The sequence below is a fragment of the Lepidochelys olivacea genome, assembly GCF_965140295.1.
Source record: "Lepidochelys olivacea isolate rLepOli2 genome assembly, chromosome: 9".
NCBI lineage: Eukaryota > Metazoa > Chordata > Testudines > Cheloniidae > Lepidochelys > Lepidochelys olivacea.
This window is the reverse complement of record NC_140419.1, coordinates 98,511,293-98,532,476: the sequence shown is the minus strand read 5'-3', so window position 1 is coordinate 98,532,476 and position 21,184 is coordinate 98,511,293. Positions and strand designations below refer to the sequence as shown.

Below are 21,184 nucleotides of genomic sequence, written 5' to 3'. Positions count from 1 at the left end.
TTTTTGCCTGGAAGTTTTAAAAAAAAAAAAAAAAAAGGCAGTTCAATCTTTGCATGTTCTCTTATGCTTGTATGGAAGACTGCTTTGTTATACAGGTGAAATGAATCCTCTTCACCACTGGGTGTTGCTGTAGATGGATACTGTGGTAACTGGCAAATATTCAGTAGCAAAGTAGAAACAGTAGGTAACTTGGGTTCTGAAATAAGATGTTCCTGATGGTGGTTACCCTTGGGCATTAGTGCACAGGTTCATTTTCGTAAACCCTGCCCACAACTAAGGCCAGTCCAGGTGGAGTCATCAAAACACCTCAGTCACTTTATCTTGGGCATCTACCATGTTTCCTCCCCCACCCACCACTGGATGAAATACTAGAAGAACTACACCGCCAGAGTTTTTCAAAGGAGCCAAAGATACACTTGCAAAAGGCAGAGTGACTTCTGCAGCTAGTGTTCCTGTGAGGGATGGCCAGCCAGTGTCAGTAACACTCTGGGGAGAGCATGCTTCACCCTCCCCTTCCAATGCTCCTCTGCTGAGTCCCACCCCTTGTGAGAGCAAAAAACAGGCGTGGTACGTTGGACAGCTTTTTCTAGGATCATATTCATGATTACTGACACCCCCACATAGTTCTGTGTGTTGTAACTGTGGCCTCTGAATGCATTTACTTGTACTCAGACAGCGCTATTAGCACACTTGTGGGGAGAGAGGGCTGAATTTTGAATATTGCGAGTGAGGTGTGTTAGCATGCTCTGGAACCGTGCTCAGTACATGCACATCAGACCCGTTTCCTCGCACAGCTCTGGTGCCAGTTCAGGAAAACATTTAAACACATGGTACAGCTAGATAGTCTTCAGTGGGACTTAAGTATGTGCTTAAAATTAAGCAGGTGCTTTAAGTGCCATTCGGAATAGGGACATTGATGGACATCAGCCCTGAGCTGCTGTGATTGGTGCTAATCCATTTCTGGGGACGGGGGGGCTGAACAGTGTGTGGAAGCTGGAAATTCTGAGATAGGCTTGTGATGCGGATAAACGTTTGTCCATTATGGGCAGTCTCTCTCATATGACTGGAGCCAAATCTGACCCTACCCCTCTGATAGGAAAAGCTGATAAATGAGCTTAACCTGCTATGGATCCAAACCTAAAAGAGAGCGCCTCCAAAGACTGTCACACATGTCTGTGGGATTGTTTGTGTTCACGCTAACCATTTCCTTTTGTTCTCCTCCACAGGGTCGGTGTAGATTCAGATCAAGAACACTTGGTAAATATTGTTCCTTAACTGCTTTCACATGAACCTTTATCTAGGGACGTGCACCACATGTCAGGTAGCAGAAGGTTGCATAGAACCATATGAATGGTTTACATGTATATCCACGTGCTCTTTTTTTCTTCCACTCCAGCCCTGGGGTAGGTGGAGGTTTTTAGTGCCATTCGGTGAAGATGTGAAAGAAGGGACATGTCTAAACCTGAAAGAAGGTAGTGGGAAAAGCATCACAACACTCTGTATATTATCACTTCCATCTGTTCCCTGGTACAATCCCTCTCTCCCCGTGCTGAAAAAAACCCTTTTCTAAACTTAAGCATGGGAGCCAAAAAGCCTTTACACATTTTAATTTGATTTTCAAGACATGCTATATATAGGGTGCCCTAAAGTTGGAGTGTGACTGGGTTTTAAGACCAGAACCCTAATTTTCCTGCTTCTGAGGTGTTTGATCTTTAATAATACTTAAACCCTTCCTCTTCTTTATCCCAGCATGTAACGCTTTCCAGCAGTTTCCTTTGATGCTATCTTCTTTTCTGTGCCTGCTGGGCTATTCTTAATCCTTGGGTTGTCACGCACTGCTGTTTGTTCGCACCTCTGTTGCCTTGCTGCATTTGTTTATTTTGTAAAACAGGAAGTACTTACAGCTCTAAGACGAAGACTCATGCAGTGCCCAATCAGAGTTATTAAAGTGTGCTCTGATAAAATAGCATGTAACTGTTCTCCTTGTAGGTGTGACACCTGCACCATTAAGGCCTGAGCTGCTCTGTATTTGGAGTTCTCACTGAAATCACTGGGGTTCTGCTTGTGAGGATCCCATGCATAATAAGATCTGTAGGGGGGTACTCTGCTCTCTGTGATTACTAAGATACTGTTAGGAGGAGCCCAGACCCATCAGTCTGCAAGCCAAACTTCTTTGAAATATTTGATTGAAGGAAAAAAATCTGAATGCCATAAGCCACCCATTTCTAAACTGGAGGAGTTTGAGATATTGTTCAAGTAGCAAAAACAGTGAATCCATGTGAAGCATCTGCATATAAAAACCTCTTCTTTAAGAAATGATGTCATTTGAGTAGCAAATACTGCAGTGGATTAGACGTGTTCTGTGTTCAGCTTCTTGATTTTTCAAAAGTAGCACACTGCACTGGTGGGCATTAAAAAACATGGCCTCTGCCCCCAACAAGTTGGCTCAGTTATAGGGACAAATAAGATTAGACAAAGGGGAAGGGAATGGGAGGGAAGTCTTCACTTCCATTGGGAACGATGTGTAATTCCACTTCAAACTGTTGCAGGACTGAGGTTTGTGCTGGAAAGGTGGTGGAAGGAAGTGGGCTCTGAGGCTGAGGAGTACTAACACCTCTAATTCAGAGACTTTTTGGCTGGTCACATGGTACAGGCTGCACCTTCTTATTTCTGCTTGCTAAACTGTGTTAAAAGAAGCTTCTGATGAAATACCTCATTAGTATTCTATTGCCATGTAAGGAATTGCTGAAGGCTCCACAAGGATGTTACAGGACCGTCAAAAGAAGATGTGTGCGTTAGAGAATGATGAATTAAGGAGCTGTGAAAAAGCTGGCGAACCCCTCTTCCTCGACATACACGTATAATCAGAACAGTGGGTTTTCATGCCGATCCGGTTCCAAGAGAAAGAGAATTGCATTGTGCAGTCATCGTTTAACTTGTGACTCTTTTGCAGGGTGCCCCGGAAAGTGAAAGGAGGAGTACGAAAGCAGAAAGTGCCTGGCTGTTCAGGCTGTGGTACAACTTTGATCACAAGTATCCTTAATGGAAATAAGAACACGTAAGAGCCAGAATCTGGCTCATCTGAGTAACCCTATTAACTCAGAGCATGCTTTGTCCCCTGGGAGAGGAGTAGCCAGCATTAACTGATCCATTGTTCTTCTTTACTTCTTATAGTGTCTGCACCTGTGAGAATTTATCCAACTCTTACCACCAACAGTTTTAGAAGAATGGCTCTTCTCAAAGCCAGGCTCACGACAAGGATCACGATATGGAATTATTTAAGTTCCGTGTGTTTGTATGGTTCTTGTGGCAAGAGTCCAGTAATAAGTTCAGAAGCTCTTCTCAGCCCTTTCCTATCCCGTTACAACATTCTGAATTTGTGCTGTGCTGTCTTGCTTGTCCTAATGCATCGCAATGAATTAATAGTGAAGTGATTTGCCAGGCTCTTACGAAAGGTGCTGTCTTCTGGAAAAGTGGTGGTGTTGCCCTTTTTAGAAAAGGGTGTTAAACTGGGACTGTGTTTTGGTATGTTCATTACGCTCGTTTCCCCATTCATTTGGTTGCAATCATGTTTCCTCGTTTGATTATGATTTGCATGGTCCCAAATATCTAGATTTCCTTTACAAATTATGTTTGGAACTGGTTGCTGTATTTTGGTTGAATACTTTTAGTTGAAAAGTTGAATAGTCCTTGTAAAATGCTCTGTATTCTTTAATGCAGGAAGTGGGAAGAAGGCTTTTTTTAAATAAAGAGGAGACATAAGCCTCTCGGAAACTAAATGGTTCCAACATTGAGCTTGTTCTGCTGAGCATTAGCAGGTCTCTGTGTTGCCTGTGCCAATAGCAGCTGCAGCTTTTTGTGCGGGGGAAAGCTACTGACTAGCATGTAGGAAGGAAGTGAATGCACCATGCAGGAGCAAACAGCTGGGCCCAAGCTCCAGCATGTGCATGCAGAACTAGATTTGGAATCCGGTCATGGTTTTAGTCTCCAACACTTTTTTGTTAACCCAATGATGGGATTTTCCAAAGTAACTTAGAAGCACAATGGGACTTAAAATCATTGGAACTTGTGTTCCTTAAGTCACACAGGGTGCATCTTCATTAGGGGGGAAAAAAATGTGTTCTTACCTCACGTTAGCTAATCTTTTAGTAGCTAATAATTACTGCTAATGGGCAGTAACTGACTGAAGATGAAATCCTAGTGAAGACAGAGCGGTTTGTAGTTTGTACATGAGTTAGGAAACTAAGGTAAAGACTTGGAGAGCCTAGGGATTGCCTTGGCCTGCTAACTTGTGTGCAAACTAACTGCCGTGTCTTGTCACTATTTTACCTCTTGTTAGTTCCATGCAGTAGCTAACATGAGTGAAGAATGCCCCTCCTTTCCTAGAGAAGACAATGCCTTAGGCACTCTTGAAAATCCCACCCAAAACCTTTACTGTTTGCTCTTAAACACACCCAGAAAATAAAAGATGAAGTGACATTTTGTCCTGAGACAGTGTGCCGGAGACTGTTGCCAGAGAACAGCTATAGCATGTGAGAAGGGATACACGCAGCAAATAGCAGAATCAGCAGCAACGCAAAGGGTCTGACATAGACTGGACTGACTTCTTGCCTCTGTTGCTTGATGCTGTGTTCTCAGCAGGGCTGCTTGATGCTCTGTTCTCTTTCTTGGCTCCATAATCAACAGACATGTTTAAATCTTGTGCTCTGTCTGTCTCAGCTTCGTATTTCTGCCCCACGGCATTGTGCACTTTGATTTATAAATACAGCCATGCTCTGTCTCTGCCTTAACACACCCCACAGCTATCTGAAGCCTCTGTTGACGCACAGTGGCCCCCCTCTCACAACGACACTGCCTAGTTGCTGCGGGCCTGTTGCCAGATGCTTGACGAGTCCTCAGGCTTATGAAGTAAGTCTAGTACTAGTCTGCCCCCGTGTTGTCTGAATCGGATGTATTTATCTTTCTGTCTACTTTCTGGAGTATGTACATTGATTCCTTAAGTCCAATGTTTTGGGGTTTTTCATCTGTTATCTGAAGTTATAGAATATAGTAAAAGTATTTATTCATCAGCTTTTTCACATGAATAGTGTGTTGCCAACACATGGGTCACTGTTGGGAACTATCTTGGGACTCCTGCTCCATGAAACAGCTGATGCTGGGAGCTTTATGAAAAGTCAGACGCTTAGTCTGGCAGATGAGGCACCTCCCTTGTGCATTTTGCCTTCACAGCTGAAAATAATTGGTCACAAAGTGACTGTGGCCTCGGAGGTGGTTGTGTCTTCCATATCATGTGGTGATTGTGACATTTCCCACAGTGGGTGGATTGAATTAGAAACCAGAAAATTGCCAGTCAGGGTCAAACTGTTTATAGAATCATGACACCAGCAGTTCTTAGTACCCATAATGCATCTGGTCACTTGTGAACTGTTGTACGTGATAGCCTCTTATGGTGGACTCTGTCCATACCAAGGGTTTAGTGAGAAGTGACAGCTCAGAAGAAACATTGAGCTGAAAGCCCTTGTTGTCCTCACTCAGTTAAGCTAATGTCTTATGCTTGTGTGTTTGGATTGGGGAAGCCTTTGAGGGCACGACTTTGTGGTCAGAGATGTGAAGGAGAATCCATCACTGGATACTGCCTCTTGTCTGTTGTTGGTTGTTCTCAGACTTCGGGACCAATTCTAGCTATATGTATAAGAAACCGATAAGCAAATAAACTCTTGATTCTGTTTATTATTCAGAATCAAGAGCAACTGAAGGACGATGATTCCGACCTTATTTTGAATGATGGAGACATCAGTTTGACATATGGGGATTCTACTGTGAATGCTGATTCTATCACTTCTGGTGGCACGTCGAGGAGGATTGTGGGAAACAGTTCAGAAGATGCACTGGATCGGGAGCTGGCATTTGGAGACCATGAACTTGTAATACGGGGAACACGCCTGGTCCTTCCCATGGATGATTCCGAGCCTCCGTCAAGTTTGGTAGATAGTGCAAGACATGGCCCAGCGTAAGATTTATGTTGCTCGATTTAATTGACAATAATATCTGCATATGTGATCACGAAGAAATATGTACTACCTAAAATCTAATGCATGTCTCAGAATGTCTAAGCTGTATAAATATTATTTATATGGTGCCAGAAGAATATAAATATTCTCTACAAGTTGGCTTGTGAAGAGCAAGCTGCAGTTTCTTAAGCTGAAAGCCATGTTGACTGCATTGTGTAGAAAGAAACTGGTTTTTAGCATAATAATCTTTTGCACATGGTGGACTTCTTTTCAAGTGGTGTGATGTATGGCCTTAGGTCCCAGCTAGGTAGGGAAAGTGGCTGATTTCTCTGTTAGCATTCAGAATTCAGCTTGACACAGACTAGAATGACAAATGAAATGTTTCCTTTGCTTTGCCCTACCTAGAGTTGTTAGGGAGGTGTCAACTAAAGATGTAAATTGCTTATTAGTCGCATGACGACTGTTTTGGTCTCTCATATCTCGGATTGTCAAATACACACATTATAAAATTGGCAAAATCTCTGCGCAAAGATTGGCCTGATGGTCTAGTAGCCAGCCGTACTCTGCACTGCTGTATTTGGATCTGAGCTGGGGTCCCCATTTATCCAGGCCAGGAAGCGGTGTAAGGCATCATTGACTCAGAATCCTTTGCTCCTGGGGAGGAAAGGGAGCATTTTGCTCTGAAGTGACTCACCCACTCTACTAAGCCACTGTTTAGATAATGGGGCATCAGCAGAAGCTATTTCCAGCCGTCCTCTGGTCTAGGGTGGGTCACCATGATGTATGATTTTTCAGATGGGGGCCCAAAGCTTCACAGTTTGTGTTTTGCAGTTATATTTGAGGGAAAGAATTGATCACACACAAGCTGCATCAGGCTTATTGCACAGGCTTTGTAGTTGGTGAGTTTGCATTTCAGGTGTGTCTTAAACAGCTTTTCTAGAGATAACAAACACATTTTTAAGAGGTGATTGAGTTCTGAATTTTGGGAAGGGGCCATGTCTCAAGTGATTGAAGCCCTTTTACTCATTAGTCATTGAGGAAACTAAATAAACATACAAGTGTACTGTAGTTCCATGCTATACCACGGAGTCACACCTATCCAAACAGGAAGTGTAAAGGTTGTAAATTGAAACTGTAGATGTAGATTTCTTAAGAGGTATTTAGAAATTGAGGTGGTACTGGAAGGGAGTCGTCTGTCCTCCTGTCTAGTTGAAATTGTTGCACTTTGTTTGATACACTGCATGCTAAGGAGTTATTATACTCTCCTCCCTGATTCATTTTCATGTCTCTTACGGTTTATAATAAATGTTTGTGAGCTGCCATGTTTTTACATTTTTCCAAGGAAGAGCACAGAACAATTTGCTATTTCACATTAGTGTACTAGGATTTATTCTTCAATGATGGGAATGGCCAAAGGTGCAGTGAAAATTTAAGAAGCTGAGAACTCTTATTTCTTGCTTTCCCCAAGAAAAAAGTTCCAGCCTAGAACTTAACTGTGTATAATTTATTTTTAGTCGCACAATCAACCAGTCCTTTCACAGTCACAAATACACACACTAGGCTGATTTCCGAGTTAGCATTCACTCTGTTAAAACAAGAGCACACTTCCTCAAGATAGCATGGGACCTGATCCTAAGAGGTATCTGAGCACTCACAAGTCCCATTGACTTTGCTTGGAATTGAGATCAGGACCTGAGACCCCACTGTGGTTTTCTTTGGATGTTTACCCACCACTGTTGTGGAGTGGGACATTCGTGCAAGGGGGAGGAGAAATAAGGAAATACTTAGACTTTGACTGAGTGTATATTTATAGTTCAGAAAATAAAATTACCTTTTCTCATTTTCTCAGGTCTAAATAACATTGCCTTAAAATTACCGAAGTGGAACTAATTTTTGCAGTTAAACTATCCCCAAGAATTCCCCCCCCCCCTCTTTTCAAGCAAAATGTATAGGTTTTTTCTATAGGACTCCTCCAGAACTGTGTACATTCTGCGTTTATATTTTAGGAAATCAGAATCTTCATTGCACCCAGTAAATGGCAGTTTTAGCTGTTAACATACCCATTTGTTGTTTAGTGCTAGCCAGTTTGTTCCCTGCTATGCAGGGTTTCCATGCAGTGTGAATTTTATATTATGTCTGTATCTTAACTTCATGTGTTTAAAAAAAAGAAAAAAAGTAAAAAAAAAAAAAAGTTAGTGTTGATTTTTGTTTGCTGCACTATTATACATCAAATATTGTTTTTATTTTGCCTGTTTAAAAAGAGGTAGGTTCAATAACTACCTCCTGTTTTTTCCTCTGTAAGCTGGGTGACTGTGAATTCAATTTACAAAGATCCACGCTGATACCATAGAATGTGGAAAACACAGCTATTGTTCAGTATGCCTCTGATAAGAGCACATCATCTGATTTCTTCAGTTACTAGGTATTCAAAGCAATTTGAGATTGCTTCCTAATCTCTCCCGGTGAAGGATCCACTGCTGTCAGAGCACTGTAAACCCCCAGCTTTGCCCACTTAATAGTTTCAGCGGAGAAATACCCAATCACTCCAATCCCAGTCAGAATCCTACTGCATAGAATTCCTATAAGGGGAAGTCTACACTGCGGCTTCGAGGGTGCTTCCCAATGCAAGTAGACAGATGCTTTGGCAGTGTGGCCAGGATGGCTCCAGCTAGCGATCCCAGTCCAAGTCTGCCCGACTCCTTCAGTACTACCAGTTTGTGCCGCTGCGGCCACGCTGCGCTTTTTGGCGAGCTAGCATGCGTCTGTCTACCTGCATTGGGAAGCACCCTCCCAGATGCTGCATAGACATTCCTAAGAGACCATTCCTGAAAATTGTTTGCAGTGTTGTAGCTATGTTGGTCCCATCTTATGAGAGAGAGAGAGACACGGTGGGTTAGGTAATCAAAGATTGGACCAACTTCAACTCAAGAAGAGCTCTGTGTAAGCTCAGAAGCTTTTTTTTTTTTCACTAACAGAAGCTGGTCCAATAAAAGATACTACCTCACCTACTTTGCACTGAGTGTGCTAGCAGCTAGGGCCTCATCCAGTACTTATTGGAAGCAGTGACAAAAGCCTCACTGGTCTTGTGTAGCCTAGGACGAAAGGTGCGGTGTTAGAATGTGTTCGCACACAGCCATTCTGTTTGGAACTGGTCAAGTTCAAAACTAGGCAATGCTCAACTTTTAAAACATGTTAGTTAGAAGGCGTTAGCTAATATATGCTACTGTCACACCTTAAATCCTTCCCTAGACCAGGCCTTTGATTTGGAGTTAGGGCCTGCATGTGTTGCCTCTATAGCCTAAAACCTGTGAGAAATCAAGACTCACCTGGCAATACCAAGTATCATCACAAGGCCGGAATTAACTCCTATTAACTGTTGTTGATGTCAGGTTTCAGAGGAGCACCCGTGTTAGTCTGTATTCGCAAAAAGAAAAGGAGTACTTGTGGCACCTTAGAGACTAACATTTATTTGAACATAAGCTTTCGTGAGCTACAGCTCACTTCATCGGATGCATTCAGTGTTAATGTGTTTCTCTCTCCAACTTTAATACGTTAGCTACAGTATTTGAATTGCCAACACATTACTTCAGTCCTAGACTTTTGGTGTCAATTAACATTTTAATTGATGATTGAAATACTTTAGATAAATATTCTAGTGTGTGTTTTTGTGTAGTCAGGAATTATATTGTGTGTTAAACATAATATAAGGACTGCTTTAAAAATAAAAATGGAATGAGTGAATCAATCAAAGCTGAGATTCAAGAGTGACTTTATAGAAACAGCTCAAACTTAATAGTAAACTATTTCCTTTATTCTGTTGTAGTGGGGAATTCAGAGGGCTTGATCTTCAGTGGTGTTGAGAACCTACAGTTTCCACTTACTTCAAAGGAAGTGGTGAATGCTTAGCACCCAGAAAGAAAAGGAGGACTTGTGGCACCTTAGAGACTAACCAATTTATTTGAGCATGAGCTTTCGTGAGCTACAGCCACTTCATCGGATGAGCTGTAGCTCACAAAAGCTTATGCTCAAATAAATCTGTTAGTCTCTAAGGTGCCACAAGTCCTCCTGTTCTTTTTGCAAATACAAACTAATACGGCTGCAACTCTGACACCTGTCGCTTAGCACCCGGCATTCAGGCCTGTAGATCTTTTGCCAGATATGTAAAACAGCCCCAGATGCACAATTTTACAATGCTTTTATAAAGATTTAGAGATGTCACCCCTTGCGAATCCTCTCATCTGTAAATTGAATTGACCTGGGTTTTGCACATGGAAAAGCACTGTTGATCAAGTTTTGATTTCTGCTAGTATTGTTGAATTGTCCAGTAATGGCATTAACTTCAGTAGTTGTGGTGTTTTGTGCAATTGGCTTGTGATAGTTGATGATCATTATTGCACCTTCTGTTTACGCTGACTAAATCTTTTACTGTTGCATTGTACTGTGAAAGAAGGATCCTAGGCCTATAAAAAGTTTTTTTTTTCCCCTTGAATAAGTCTGTAGTGTTTCTTTAATTCACAGGGAAATAAAAACCTGTAACAAAGACATGACATTTTTGTATTGTTAAAAGAAATTTTCACAGCCACGTGATAAATGGATAAATGATCAGCCACTGCTGCAAACCACTGACATTGCATAACGTGGTTTCTTCCAATTAGAGCTAATCTATTTGGAGCAGTAGGCTGGAATGTTAAAAGGTGTTCACAACTTGACTGTCCCAACATCAATACCAACTTTGGAATGTGGAAGGGAACTAGGGTGGGGAATGGCTGGTGCTGCACAAACCCGGAACAAAAAAAAAATCTTTGCCTGGAAGAGTTGACAATCTTTGTATAGGCTCAGAGGCAGCAGGTGAATACCACAGACAGCACAAGGAAACAATGGGACAATACTGGTCATATGGGAAGTGGCCGTCGCAGTGTTGTTGTCATTCAATAGTACTCTGTAGACTGCACTGACTCAACCAGGGCCCTACCATATAGTTAGGGGTCGTGGTGCTGCCGGAGGTGTTGCTGTCAGAGACAACATAAAACAAAGGGGCTGACCACCTGTGGGTTCTGAAGACCCCACTCAGGTGTTAGCCCCTGGATCCTGGTTTAATTCTAATTACATTCTGCTCACCCAGATTTCCCCCTTGCAGCTGCATTTTCAGACTGCTCTCCTCTCCACTTCGTCTCCTACCCAGTTTTGTGGAGCCGTGTGCCGTTGGAGCAGCCATCGTGTTCCCCAGCTGAGGTGGCTTGGGGTTGGGTGAAGTGGTTCCTGTTTGCTGTTTAAGGCCTCAGAGGTCCTTCATCATGAAAGATGTTATGGAAACTTCAGAGATGTAATCTGGGGGTTGTTCTCATTCCCAACGCAAGATGAGCAGCTAACTTTGGAGTTTTTAGTGGCTGAAAATCCCTTATTCTCTGTAGCCCTGTGCCATTCATAAATCTTCATGGACTGCCTATTGCCTAAATTTGTATGCAGTGTGATGAGGCGTCCACCCCACACTGGCAGAGAAGGAGTTAAAAGCAGTTATTCTGTTGCGTAGGCAAAACAACGGACCTGTTCTCTTCTTAAATAAATCGACTCTTCTGTAAAACTCTAACCCACAGGGACTGAGGAAGGTAAATGAATCAGTGTATCGTTGTTCATGTGTAAAAATGTATGACTTAGTCAGGCAACGTCTTCCACCCCACACTGGCAGAGAAGGGGTTAAAAGCAGCCTGGACAGGCTGTGCAGGGAACAGCCAATAGGAGAGTGGCTGTGAAGAACCGCCAGTCAAGGCCTAGCAGGTCCATATAAAAGGGAGCTTCAAGGCAGAGTATTTCAGTTACTGCAGGGAGCTCAAGGGAGAGGACTTGGTTCCTAGAGGGCTGCAGGAGGGTAGCACCTCAGATAGGGCAGCTGCTAGCAGGGACCATGGGAGCTAGAGAGCACTCCTGGCTAGCTGCTGGGACTTGCAGGCTTGAGGCCCTGGCCACTAGCTACAGCAGTGTTTTTCAATCCGTTGGTCGTGACCCAGTACTGCGTTGCAGCATGTAAGGCACATGTCCTGGAAAAGCACTTCATGAACCCCCCTCTCTACGGGTGTATATGAAGCACTCTCTGTTGGAGATCTACAGGGCTGATTAATTCAACCTGGCGGCATGCTATCTCACTTCCTGTGAAGATATTAAAGCAGTTGTTCTGTTGCGTAGGCAAAACAACGGACCTGTTCTCTTCTTAAATAAATCGACTCTTCTGTAAAACTCTAACCCACAGGGACTGAGGAAGGTAAATGAATCAGTGTGTCGTTCATGTGTAAAAATGTATGACTTAGTCAGGCAATGTCGTCTTTTTAAACTGTGGCTGTACAATATTCTAAACGGTGAAGAGGTGATGGAAACTATGTAGCTTTCATCCTTACCCCGTTCGTGGCTAGAGCCCTGCACTCAGCAAAGGAGACATCTAATTTGTATTTTTTGAAGGCTTGTTGATTCTCCTCTGTGGTGGTGAGTCACCAGCCACTGCAGCTGACTGCCAAAGCACTGACTGCAGCCTGCAAGCAGCCTAGAATGCTTCTCACAGGCCCCAGAGACCAGAACTGCTTGCCCAAAGTCACATTTTGCCTTTGGAGCAGCCTGGAAATCTTCAAGCAAGTTCCTTTTCTCTGCAGAAATGTGTACAGCTGAATAGTGACCATACACTCAGCTGCTCAGTTTGATTTGCACAAACCTAACAAGTAAAACAGGTTACAAATGTTAACGTCACTATTACATGTAAATTTATTCAAGTTATTTAGAGGGGCATTAAACTCGGATGAAAAAAACAAAAGCCTGTATTCAAAGAGAAAGATACTTACAGATTTACTTCATGCCCGTAACCTTTATATAGCATATTGGTGCTCACAGTATCTGGTGGCATTATATAAGGGACTGGCTTGTTAAGAGTTTTATAATGCGCATAAAATAACTATGTGTCAGAGTATAACAAGTACAGAGTAGGACAGTTACAAGGAAATAACCATATGCATCCTCCCACTGATCTGCTATGGTTGTTAATAATGCTTTCATAATAGAAAACAAGATACTCTGGCTTTCAAAGTGTGCAGTCACATTTTGAGAATTCAAATGTTTAAGTGTAAACCATAAGGAAATAAATTTTAATCCAGGACTCTGACTCACTGTAAAGATTGGTGTTGCTTGCCTTAGAAAGTAGACATGAAAAGAGCATATAAAATAACGAATGGTCTAGAGAAGATAGATCAGGAACTCCTGTTCTACTTGTCTCATAATGCAAACAAGAGGAAACTTGTAATGAAATGTAAATGGTCACAAATTCGAAACCGATAAAAGAATTTTTAACACAATGAAGAATTACCTGTGGAACCCACTGCCACAGGATGTCATTGAGGCCAAAAATGTAACAAGATTCAAAAAGGGATTGATCATTTATACTGATATCATAACTCAATATTCTTGCTAACACATTCAGGAAGAGATCTTAAATCTCTTAGATCATTTTAGAGTTTAGGAGGAGATGTAAAGGTGGAGGCAGATTATTCCATATCTGTCTGCTGCAGGGTTCTTGCACCTTTCTCTGAAGCATCTGGTGCCGACCGGTGCTGGAGGCTAGACTGACCACAGTGCTGATTCAGTCTGGCAGAAAATATCATATTGCCCGTATATAAATCCACGGTATGCTTACATATGTGGTCAGCCCATCTCAAAAAAGATATAGTGGAATTGGAAAAGGTATAGAAAAGGGCAACAAAAACAATCTGATTTGATGGCTGGAGATACGGGCAGCGCAGTATTCAAGAGAGTTACCAGGAACAGACAAGGAGACACAAGGAGAGAAACAGGAGTAAGCAGTGCATGGTAGTAACCACTGGGTCAGAATTGTGGCTATGAGACTGCAATCTTCCAGGGTGACATAGATCACGTTGCTTTGCACTTGTGGTTTATGGCACCAGAGTGCTCTGGTAGAATAAAGGCCCCATTCAGGAGCTGAGAGTTAAGAGAGGAGTAACCACCATCAGAGTGTATTGTTCCAGCTACCACTCCAATACCTTGTTCAGGTATTGAATTCAGTTCAGACTATCCCCTGGTTCTGTGGTTAGTGCACTCTCCTGACAGGTGAAAGACCCTTGTTCAAAATCCCATCCGCCCCTCAGGTAGAGGGGGTGGAGCTGAACCTCGGTTTCCCACCTCCCAAGTACTTCAACCGCTGGGTTCAAAGGGATCCTCCCATACCTGCCTCCGAGCTGGGCTGTGAGGATATTTGTAAGTACTATGGGAGGCAGGAGCTGCAGAGAAGATTCCTGAATGATATATAGAGAAAGCCAAGCAGGAAGGGGTAAGTGACCCTCAGTTGTACCAACTGGAAACAGTAATAAAGGAACTGCCATAAGAATGGCCAAACAGGTCAGACCAAAGCTCCATCTAGCCCAGTATCCTGTCTTCCGACAGTGGCCAATGCCAGGTGCCCCTGAGGGAATGAACAGAACAGGTAATCATCACGTGATCCATTCCTTGTCATCCATTCCCAGCTTCTGGTAAACAGAGGCTAGGGACACCATCCCTGCCCATCCTGGCTAATAGCCATTGATGGACCTATCCTTCATGAATTTATCTAGTTCTTTTTTGAACCCTGTTATAGTCTTGGCCTTCACAACATCCTCTGGCAAAGAGTTTTACAGGTTCACTGTGTATTGTGTGAAGAAATACTTCCTTTTGTTTGTTTTAAACCTGCCACCTATTAACTTCATTTGGTGAAGGAGTAAATAACACTTCCTTATTTACTTTCTCCACACTGGTCATGATTTTATAGACCTCCATCATATCCCCCCTTAGTCACCTCTTTTCCAAGCTTAAAAGTCCTAGTCTACTTAATCATCTTGCACTTCTTGCCATTTCTCTGTCTGGCATCCTTCCTGGGTGCACTAGATGGTGCTCTTGCAGCAGAGACCAACTGCACAGACCTCAATCATCTCCTCCGGCTCCTGGTCATGTCCTGCATGAGAAGGAAGCTGTGGGGGTGAGAGGTCTTATTTCTAACAGCACGGACGAAAATGTATGTCCCTGCTTTTGTCCCCGAAGCTCAATTCCATTGGCATCCCTGTCACAATGATTATGGCAGCAGCATTCACAAGGCCTTATTCCCTGTCCAGCTAAGGTATTTATTACTTTTACATCAATTAGCAGGTGCTCGTTGCTCCTGGCCTTTACGTTTACAGGAAGTGCTATGCACCACCCCGACTGCCACGCCATCTGCCTGTACAGTTTGCCTCTGTGGAGAAGCCTGCATTGAAATCTGCTATATTGTGAGTGAGACATTTCCACGGTGACTGACTTCTTTGCTTTTTGGGGCTGTGGTTACATTGAGTCTTTGGGCATTTTTCTATAGATAACTAAGGAACAGAGGCCAAGGCCTAAGTGCAGCCTGGATCTGGTTATTTCTGAGCTGGGTGCCTGTGTGAGGGGGAGAGTAAGTTTATGGAGGCTGATTTATTTCTCAGCATTCTGCCCCTGTTTGGTGAATCGCACCTTTCCCGTCCCTCATCCTGCTGCTTTTCTCATTGGGACTGGCTTTTTCTTGTAGACAATAGTTTTAAAAAGAAAGAAACCAGCAGTTTGTGAATGGGCAAGACAAGCTGATGGTGTCACCAATTTTGGCCACTTACAGTGGGATTTTCAGCAGCACTCAGTATTCGCCAAACTCTGCTCCCATTGGCGCTGCTGACCAACACTCAGTGCTGTTGAATTTCCCACCCTTAGTAACAGGTTTCTGTGCCTCAGGCCCCTTCCTAAGCTCTTCCACTCTTCCCTTTGTGGCATCATTCAGGCTTGACACAATCACAGCACTTAGGAAGCAACTTCTTTGCTTTAACCCACATTTCCTCTGTCCCCCCAGAAAAGAGCGAAGATTTCAAAGCACTTAACACTCACTAGCAATCTTGCCTTGCAGCATCCCAAACAAACGGCCCTTGTGAGAAGGAGGGGGTTGGTACAAATGATAAACTATTTAAAAATATTCAGCCTTAATACTGTAAGGTAGCAGGTCGCAGATTCTTTTGCTCAGCGGTCCACAGTGTGGCCAAAGAAATCATCCTGCACCTCCCATCCACTTGTGACTGCAAAGGATTATGGGATTTGAGGCATGGGATGAGTCTTTGCTGGCTGTTTTTAGAGCATAAGATCATAAGAGCTGCCATACGAGGTCAGACCAATGGTCCATCTAGTCCAGTATCCTTTCTTTGGCGGTGGCCAGTACCAGAGCTTCAGGGAGAGTGTACGGAACTGGGAAATTTTGAAGAGCGACTCCCCTGTTTTCCCCTTCTGACTTCTGGCACTCAGAGGTTTAGGATTGCCCCGAGCATGGGGTTGCATCCCTGACCATCTTGGCTAAGCCACTGAAGGAGAGATCCTCCTAGTTCTTTTCTGAACTCGGTTATACTTTTGGCCTTCACAACATCCCATTGCAATAAGTTCCACAGGTTAACTGTGCATCATGGAAAAAGGTACTCCTTTTGTTTATATTAAATCTGAAGCCTATTAATTTTATTGGGTGACCACTGGTATTTGTATTGTGAGAACGGGTGCCAAACACTTCTCTATTCACTTTTTCCACGCTATTCATGATTTTACAGACCTCTTTCATATCCCCCCTCAGTTGTCTCTTTTCTAAGATGAAAAGCCCTCATCTTTTTAGTCTCTCCTCCTATGGAAGCCGTCCATACCCTTGATCATCTTTGTTGCTCTTCTGAGAAACTTTTCCAGTTTCACGATCTCCTTTTTGAGATGGAGCGACCAGAACCAGGCACAGTATTCAAGGTGAGAGCGTACCATGGATTTATATAGTGACATTATAATATTTTCTGTTTTACATTCTATCCTTTTCCTAATAGCGCCTGCTATTGTTAACTCTTTGACTATCTTGGATGCTTTCAGAGAACTATCCATGGTGACTCCAAGATCCCTTTTTTGAGTGGTAACAGCTAATTTAGAACACATCATTATATATGTGTACTTGAGATTATTTTTTCCAATGTGAAATACATTGCACTTATCAATGTTGAATTTCATCTGCCATTTTGTTGCCCATTACCTAGTTTTGTGAGCTCCCCTCTTCACAGTTAGATTTGGATTTACTATCTTGAATAATTTTGCATCATCTGCAAACTTTTCCACTTCACTTGTCACTCCCTTTTCCAGAATATTATTGAGTATGTTGTACAGCATTGCTCCCAGTACAGATCCCTGGGGGACCCCACTGTTTACCTCTCTCCATTGAGAAAACTGACCATTTATTCCTACCATTTGTTTCCTATTTTTAACCAATTACTGATCCATGAGAGGACCTTCTCTGTTATCCCATGACTGCTTAGTTTATTTAAGAGCCTTTGGTGAAGGACCTTGTTCAAGGCTTTCTGAAAATCCAAGTACCCTATATTGACAGGAATCACCCTTATCCACGTGCTTGTTGGTACCCTCAAAGAACTCTAATAGATTGGTGAGCTATGACTTCCCTTTACAAAAGCCATGTAGACTCTTCCCCAACAAACGGTGTTTATCTGTGTGTCTGATGAGTCTGTTCTTTACCATAGTTTCTATCGACAACAATTTGTCTGGTACTGAAGTCAGGCTTACTGGCCGGTAATTGGCATGATCACCTCTGGAGCCCTTTTTAAAAATTTGCATTGTATTAGCTACTCTCCATTCATGTGGTATAGAGGCTGAGTTTAGCAATAGGAGTTCCGTAATTTCATACCTGAGTTCCTTCGGGATTCTTGGGTGAATACCATCTGGTCCTGGCGCCTTATTACTGTTTAATTTATCCATTTGTTCTAAAATCTCCTCTATTAACACCTCAGTGTGGGACAGTGCTTTAGATTTGTCACCCAGAAAGAATAGTGCAGGTGTGAGTATCACCCTCACATCCTCTGCTGTGGAGACTGATGCAAAGAATTCATTTAGCTTCTCTGCAACGGCCCTATGTTCTCTGAGTGTCCTTTACCACCTTGGTTGTCTAGTGGCCCCCCTGCTTGTTGGGCAGGCTTCCTGCTTCAGATGTACTTAAAACATTTCTTACTGTGGGATTTTGCCTCTTTAGCAAGTTGCTTCTCAGATTCTTTCTGGACCTGCCTTATTATACATTTACCCTTAACCAGCCAGAGGTTGTGCTCCTTCCTCTTATCCTCATGAGGATCTGACTTCCAAATTTTAAAAGATGCCTTTTCCCCTCTACCGGCCTCCATTATTCTGCTGTTCAGCCACTGCTTATTGTCCCCTCATTGTCTTTTCTGATTTACATTTCATCTGAGTATCTCTTATGGTGTTTCTAATAGTCCCCAGGCTAACCCTGGTGACAGCTCCTTTTAATCTCCACCTAACGAGTGTCCTCATTTTTGTGCAGTTCCCCTTTTTAAAGTTAAATCTCACCGTGGTGGGGTTTTGGGGTTTTCTTGGTATTATCTCTCCTGTAAGGCTGTTAAATTGAATTCATTATGGTCACTGTTACTAAGCATTTCAGCTACAGTCGGACCAGACCCTGTGCTTCACTTAAGACTAAATCAAGCCTGGCCTCTCCCCTCTCATGGTTGGAGGGGCTGTGGTGGTTCCGTTTTAAGGTTGCTTCCCCTCTCTCCCCTCAGCTCTTGAGCAAATCAGTGTTTGTCATAGAGGTGGGGAATATTTTGGAGGAAACATCTTGAGAGTGTCTCTCTAACACAGCAGTTAGGGTGCTGAGGGTATCTGTATATATAACCTGCAGGAATGTCTAGCTTCATCTATCTGTAACTAGGAAATAATTGGACCATGAGATGATGGGAGAAAAATGAAGAGAGACTGAATTCTCACAAAGTGTTGTAATGAAATCTGTCAAGTGAGTGAGATAGTGCAGACAAGCTGGGAATATTTGTGTATTCTGTGTGTCCAGTGCTGACATAGCAACAATGCATAGTAACAGGCCTGCATTAGGTTAGACCCAGAAACACCACATTTCCCAGATGTGCAGACTGGCCATTACTTGACAGGATTCCTTCAGCATCCTCTGTGAGCCCTGAACAGCACTGTGGCCACTAGCAAAGCACCTTTCAGCTGAGGATCTCAAAGTGCTTGACAAACATTAAGTAAGTAAAAAATGCATTAAGCTTCCATGCATATCAGGTAGATAAGGACAGATGGCCTGGAGACCAGGGGACTTGCTCAAGGTCACTGAGCAACTTGGTGACAACATTAGGAATGTTCTGGACTCCCCATCTCCTGTTCTAAGCCGTAAGTGACTCTGCAAGAAAAATTTTCCCATTGACCGTCAACCCTTCTCCATTACAGTGCCCCAATTCTGGTTTGCTTATGGCAAAAAATAAGCAATGCAGCGCTGCTGTGAATTTCTGACCTCTGGAAAGTCCCTCCCGTCTCAGAGAAGCCTGATGAGAAATGAGGTAGACTCTCAGCAACCTGGCTGCTTTGGAGAGGTGAAATCCCACAAGTAAGCCTAAACCATGGGATCCTTCAATGGATTGAGAGAAAACTAGCTGAAGCCTGGGAGACAGAATCAGAGCCTGTCCCTGTTTAAACAGCGCCAGAATAGGATCAAATTTGTTCCCTGGTTCTTTCCAGATCTTGCTCCGAATACCTTCTAATCTAAGAGTTTGGGGAAGTGATTTCACCGTGGGGTAAGTTCTGCCATGGAAATCAGTGGAGGTTCAGGAATGTAACTGAGGACCATGGTACATAATGCCTCACATAGTTGACAGGTGGTCATCCTCATGAACGGGGACAATTCAATACTTAAATTTGTCCTGGAGTTTCAGTAAATCTTGGGCATTCAGGGCATGATCCTGTGATATGCTAAATTTCTGCAATTCCCATTAACGTCTCTGGAAGAATCTCTCAGGATGAGGCCCTTTAGAAAGTACAGTCTTTTTAATGCATCATCAGATATTTAGACATTTACACAGGGAATTTTGTGTTTCTTAATCACCCTTTTGTAAGAAATTCCACTAGCCTCTTCTGTTACAAGAGAGGTAGGAAGATACAGCCGACAATCTGGAGTGCCATATATGGTTGTAATCCCCTAACTCTGGGTGTTTCATAGAATAGTATGGTCATTGGTCACATCCACTTTTAAGGTTGTGTGTGAATATTTCTTCCCTTTATGTCTGCATAAGCACTCGGGAATGTAGAACTCTGAATATTAAAATGTATAAATTAAAGTTGTCGTCTTTGTGCATCATGTCAGCTTTATTAATGGCTGTGACTAGGTTCTTTATTCTTTGCTATTACTGTGTATTACATCCAGCTGGAATGGCAGAGCAGTGCTTAGGATGAAATCTCAGTGTTATGAAGAAGAAACAACCAACCTGCTCTGACTGCTGAATTGGGTAGCACAGAAATGGGGCTCAGTCTTAGGCAGTAGAAGACAGTAATAATTGTGGAATTCCCCCGACCAGTACTGTATGAGGCTGACTTTTTGACAGCTCTTAGATGCATGCCTTGGAGGCCTCTTGAACTGAGTCCTCGCCTCTCGTTGCGTCAGTGCACATCAACCCTGCCATGCAGCACCCCGTGCTGTTCCAGTCTGGGGCCCCTAGTACGGCTCAGTCATGGCCTATCCCACCTGCTGTCCCAGCGAGCCCCAGCCCAGTTCTGCATGTGCATCTCCTTTGCAGCATCCCTGCTTTTCCCATTTTGGGGATACCAGCTGTCCCAAGGCACCTCATGTCTGCCTAGGAGAACTTCTTGCTGCTCCATTTATGGGCCTCCCAACACAGCTCTACAAATGCACTTCCCTCCTAGCCTGCAGGCCCCTCATTCTGTTCAGCATGTTGGGGTGTTTTAATGCAATATGATCATGGATGGCTAGATCAGTTATTTTTTTTTTGTTATAACTTCTAGTTAATACTGGATGAGCTAGAACAGATGAGGGGCATTTCAAATGCAATGTATTGTGTGGGAGAGAGGGTTTCCACCCAGACAATTGCAGGGAGATCATTGACATTTTCAGGACATTTTGTGCAAATCTTCCTATACTTTGTAGGTCCCTCTGCAATCTGCAGTAAGAGAGAATTGAAAAAACAGCTGGCATGGGCCACTGGAAATCTGTGCAGAAGGTTGCCAGATGTAATGGAAATTTTCCTCTCCTCCCCAGATATTATGGACACTTCTGGAAAACCTGCAAGAATTTTTGTGTGTAAACAAATACCCAC

The 21,184-nt window shown here is 43.1% G+C and overlaps 1 protein-coding gene across 1 annotated transcript in view; it reads left to right on the top strand.

The window, feature by feature from the left end:
- SLC9A6 (solute carrier family 9 member A6) overlaps positions 1-10,553 on the top strand; it is a 36,117-nt gene extending 25,564 nt beyond the window's left edge. Inside the window, exons 13-16 of the mRNA XM_084639102.1 lie at positions 1,227-1,257; positions 2,954-3,033; positions 4,803-4,908; positions 5,739-10,553. Of these exons, the coding sequence (XP_084495228.1) occupies positions 1,227-1,257; positions 2,954-3,033; positions 4,803-4,908; positions 5,739-6,014 (493 nt within the window). The 3' untranslated portion in view covers positions 6,015-10,553. The remainder of the gene's footprint in view (positions 1-1,226; positions 1,258-2,953; positions 3,034-4,802; positions 4,909-5,738) is intronic.
- The last annotated feature ends 10,631 nt before the right edge of the window (positions 10,554-21,184 follow it).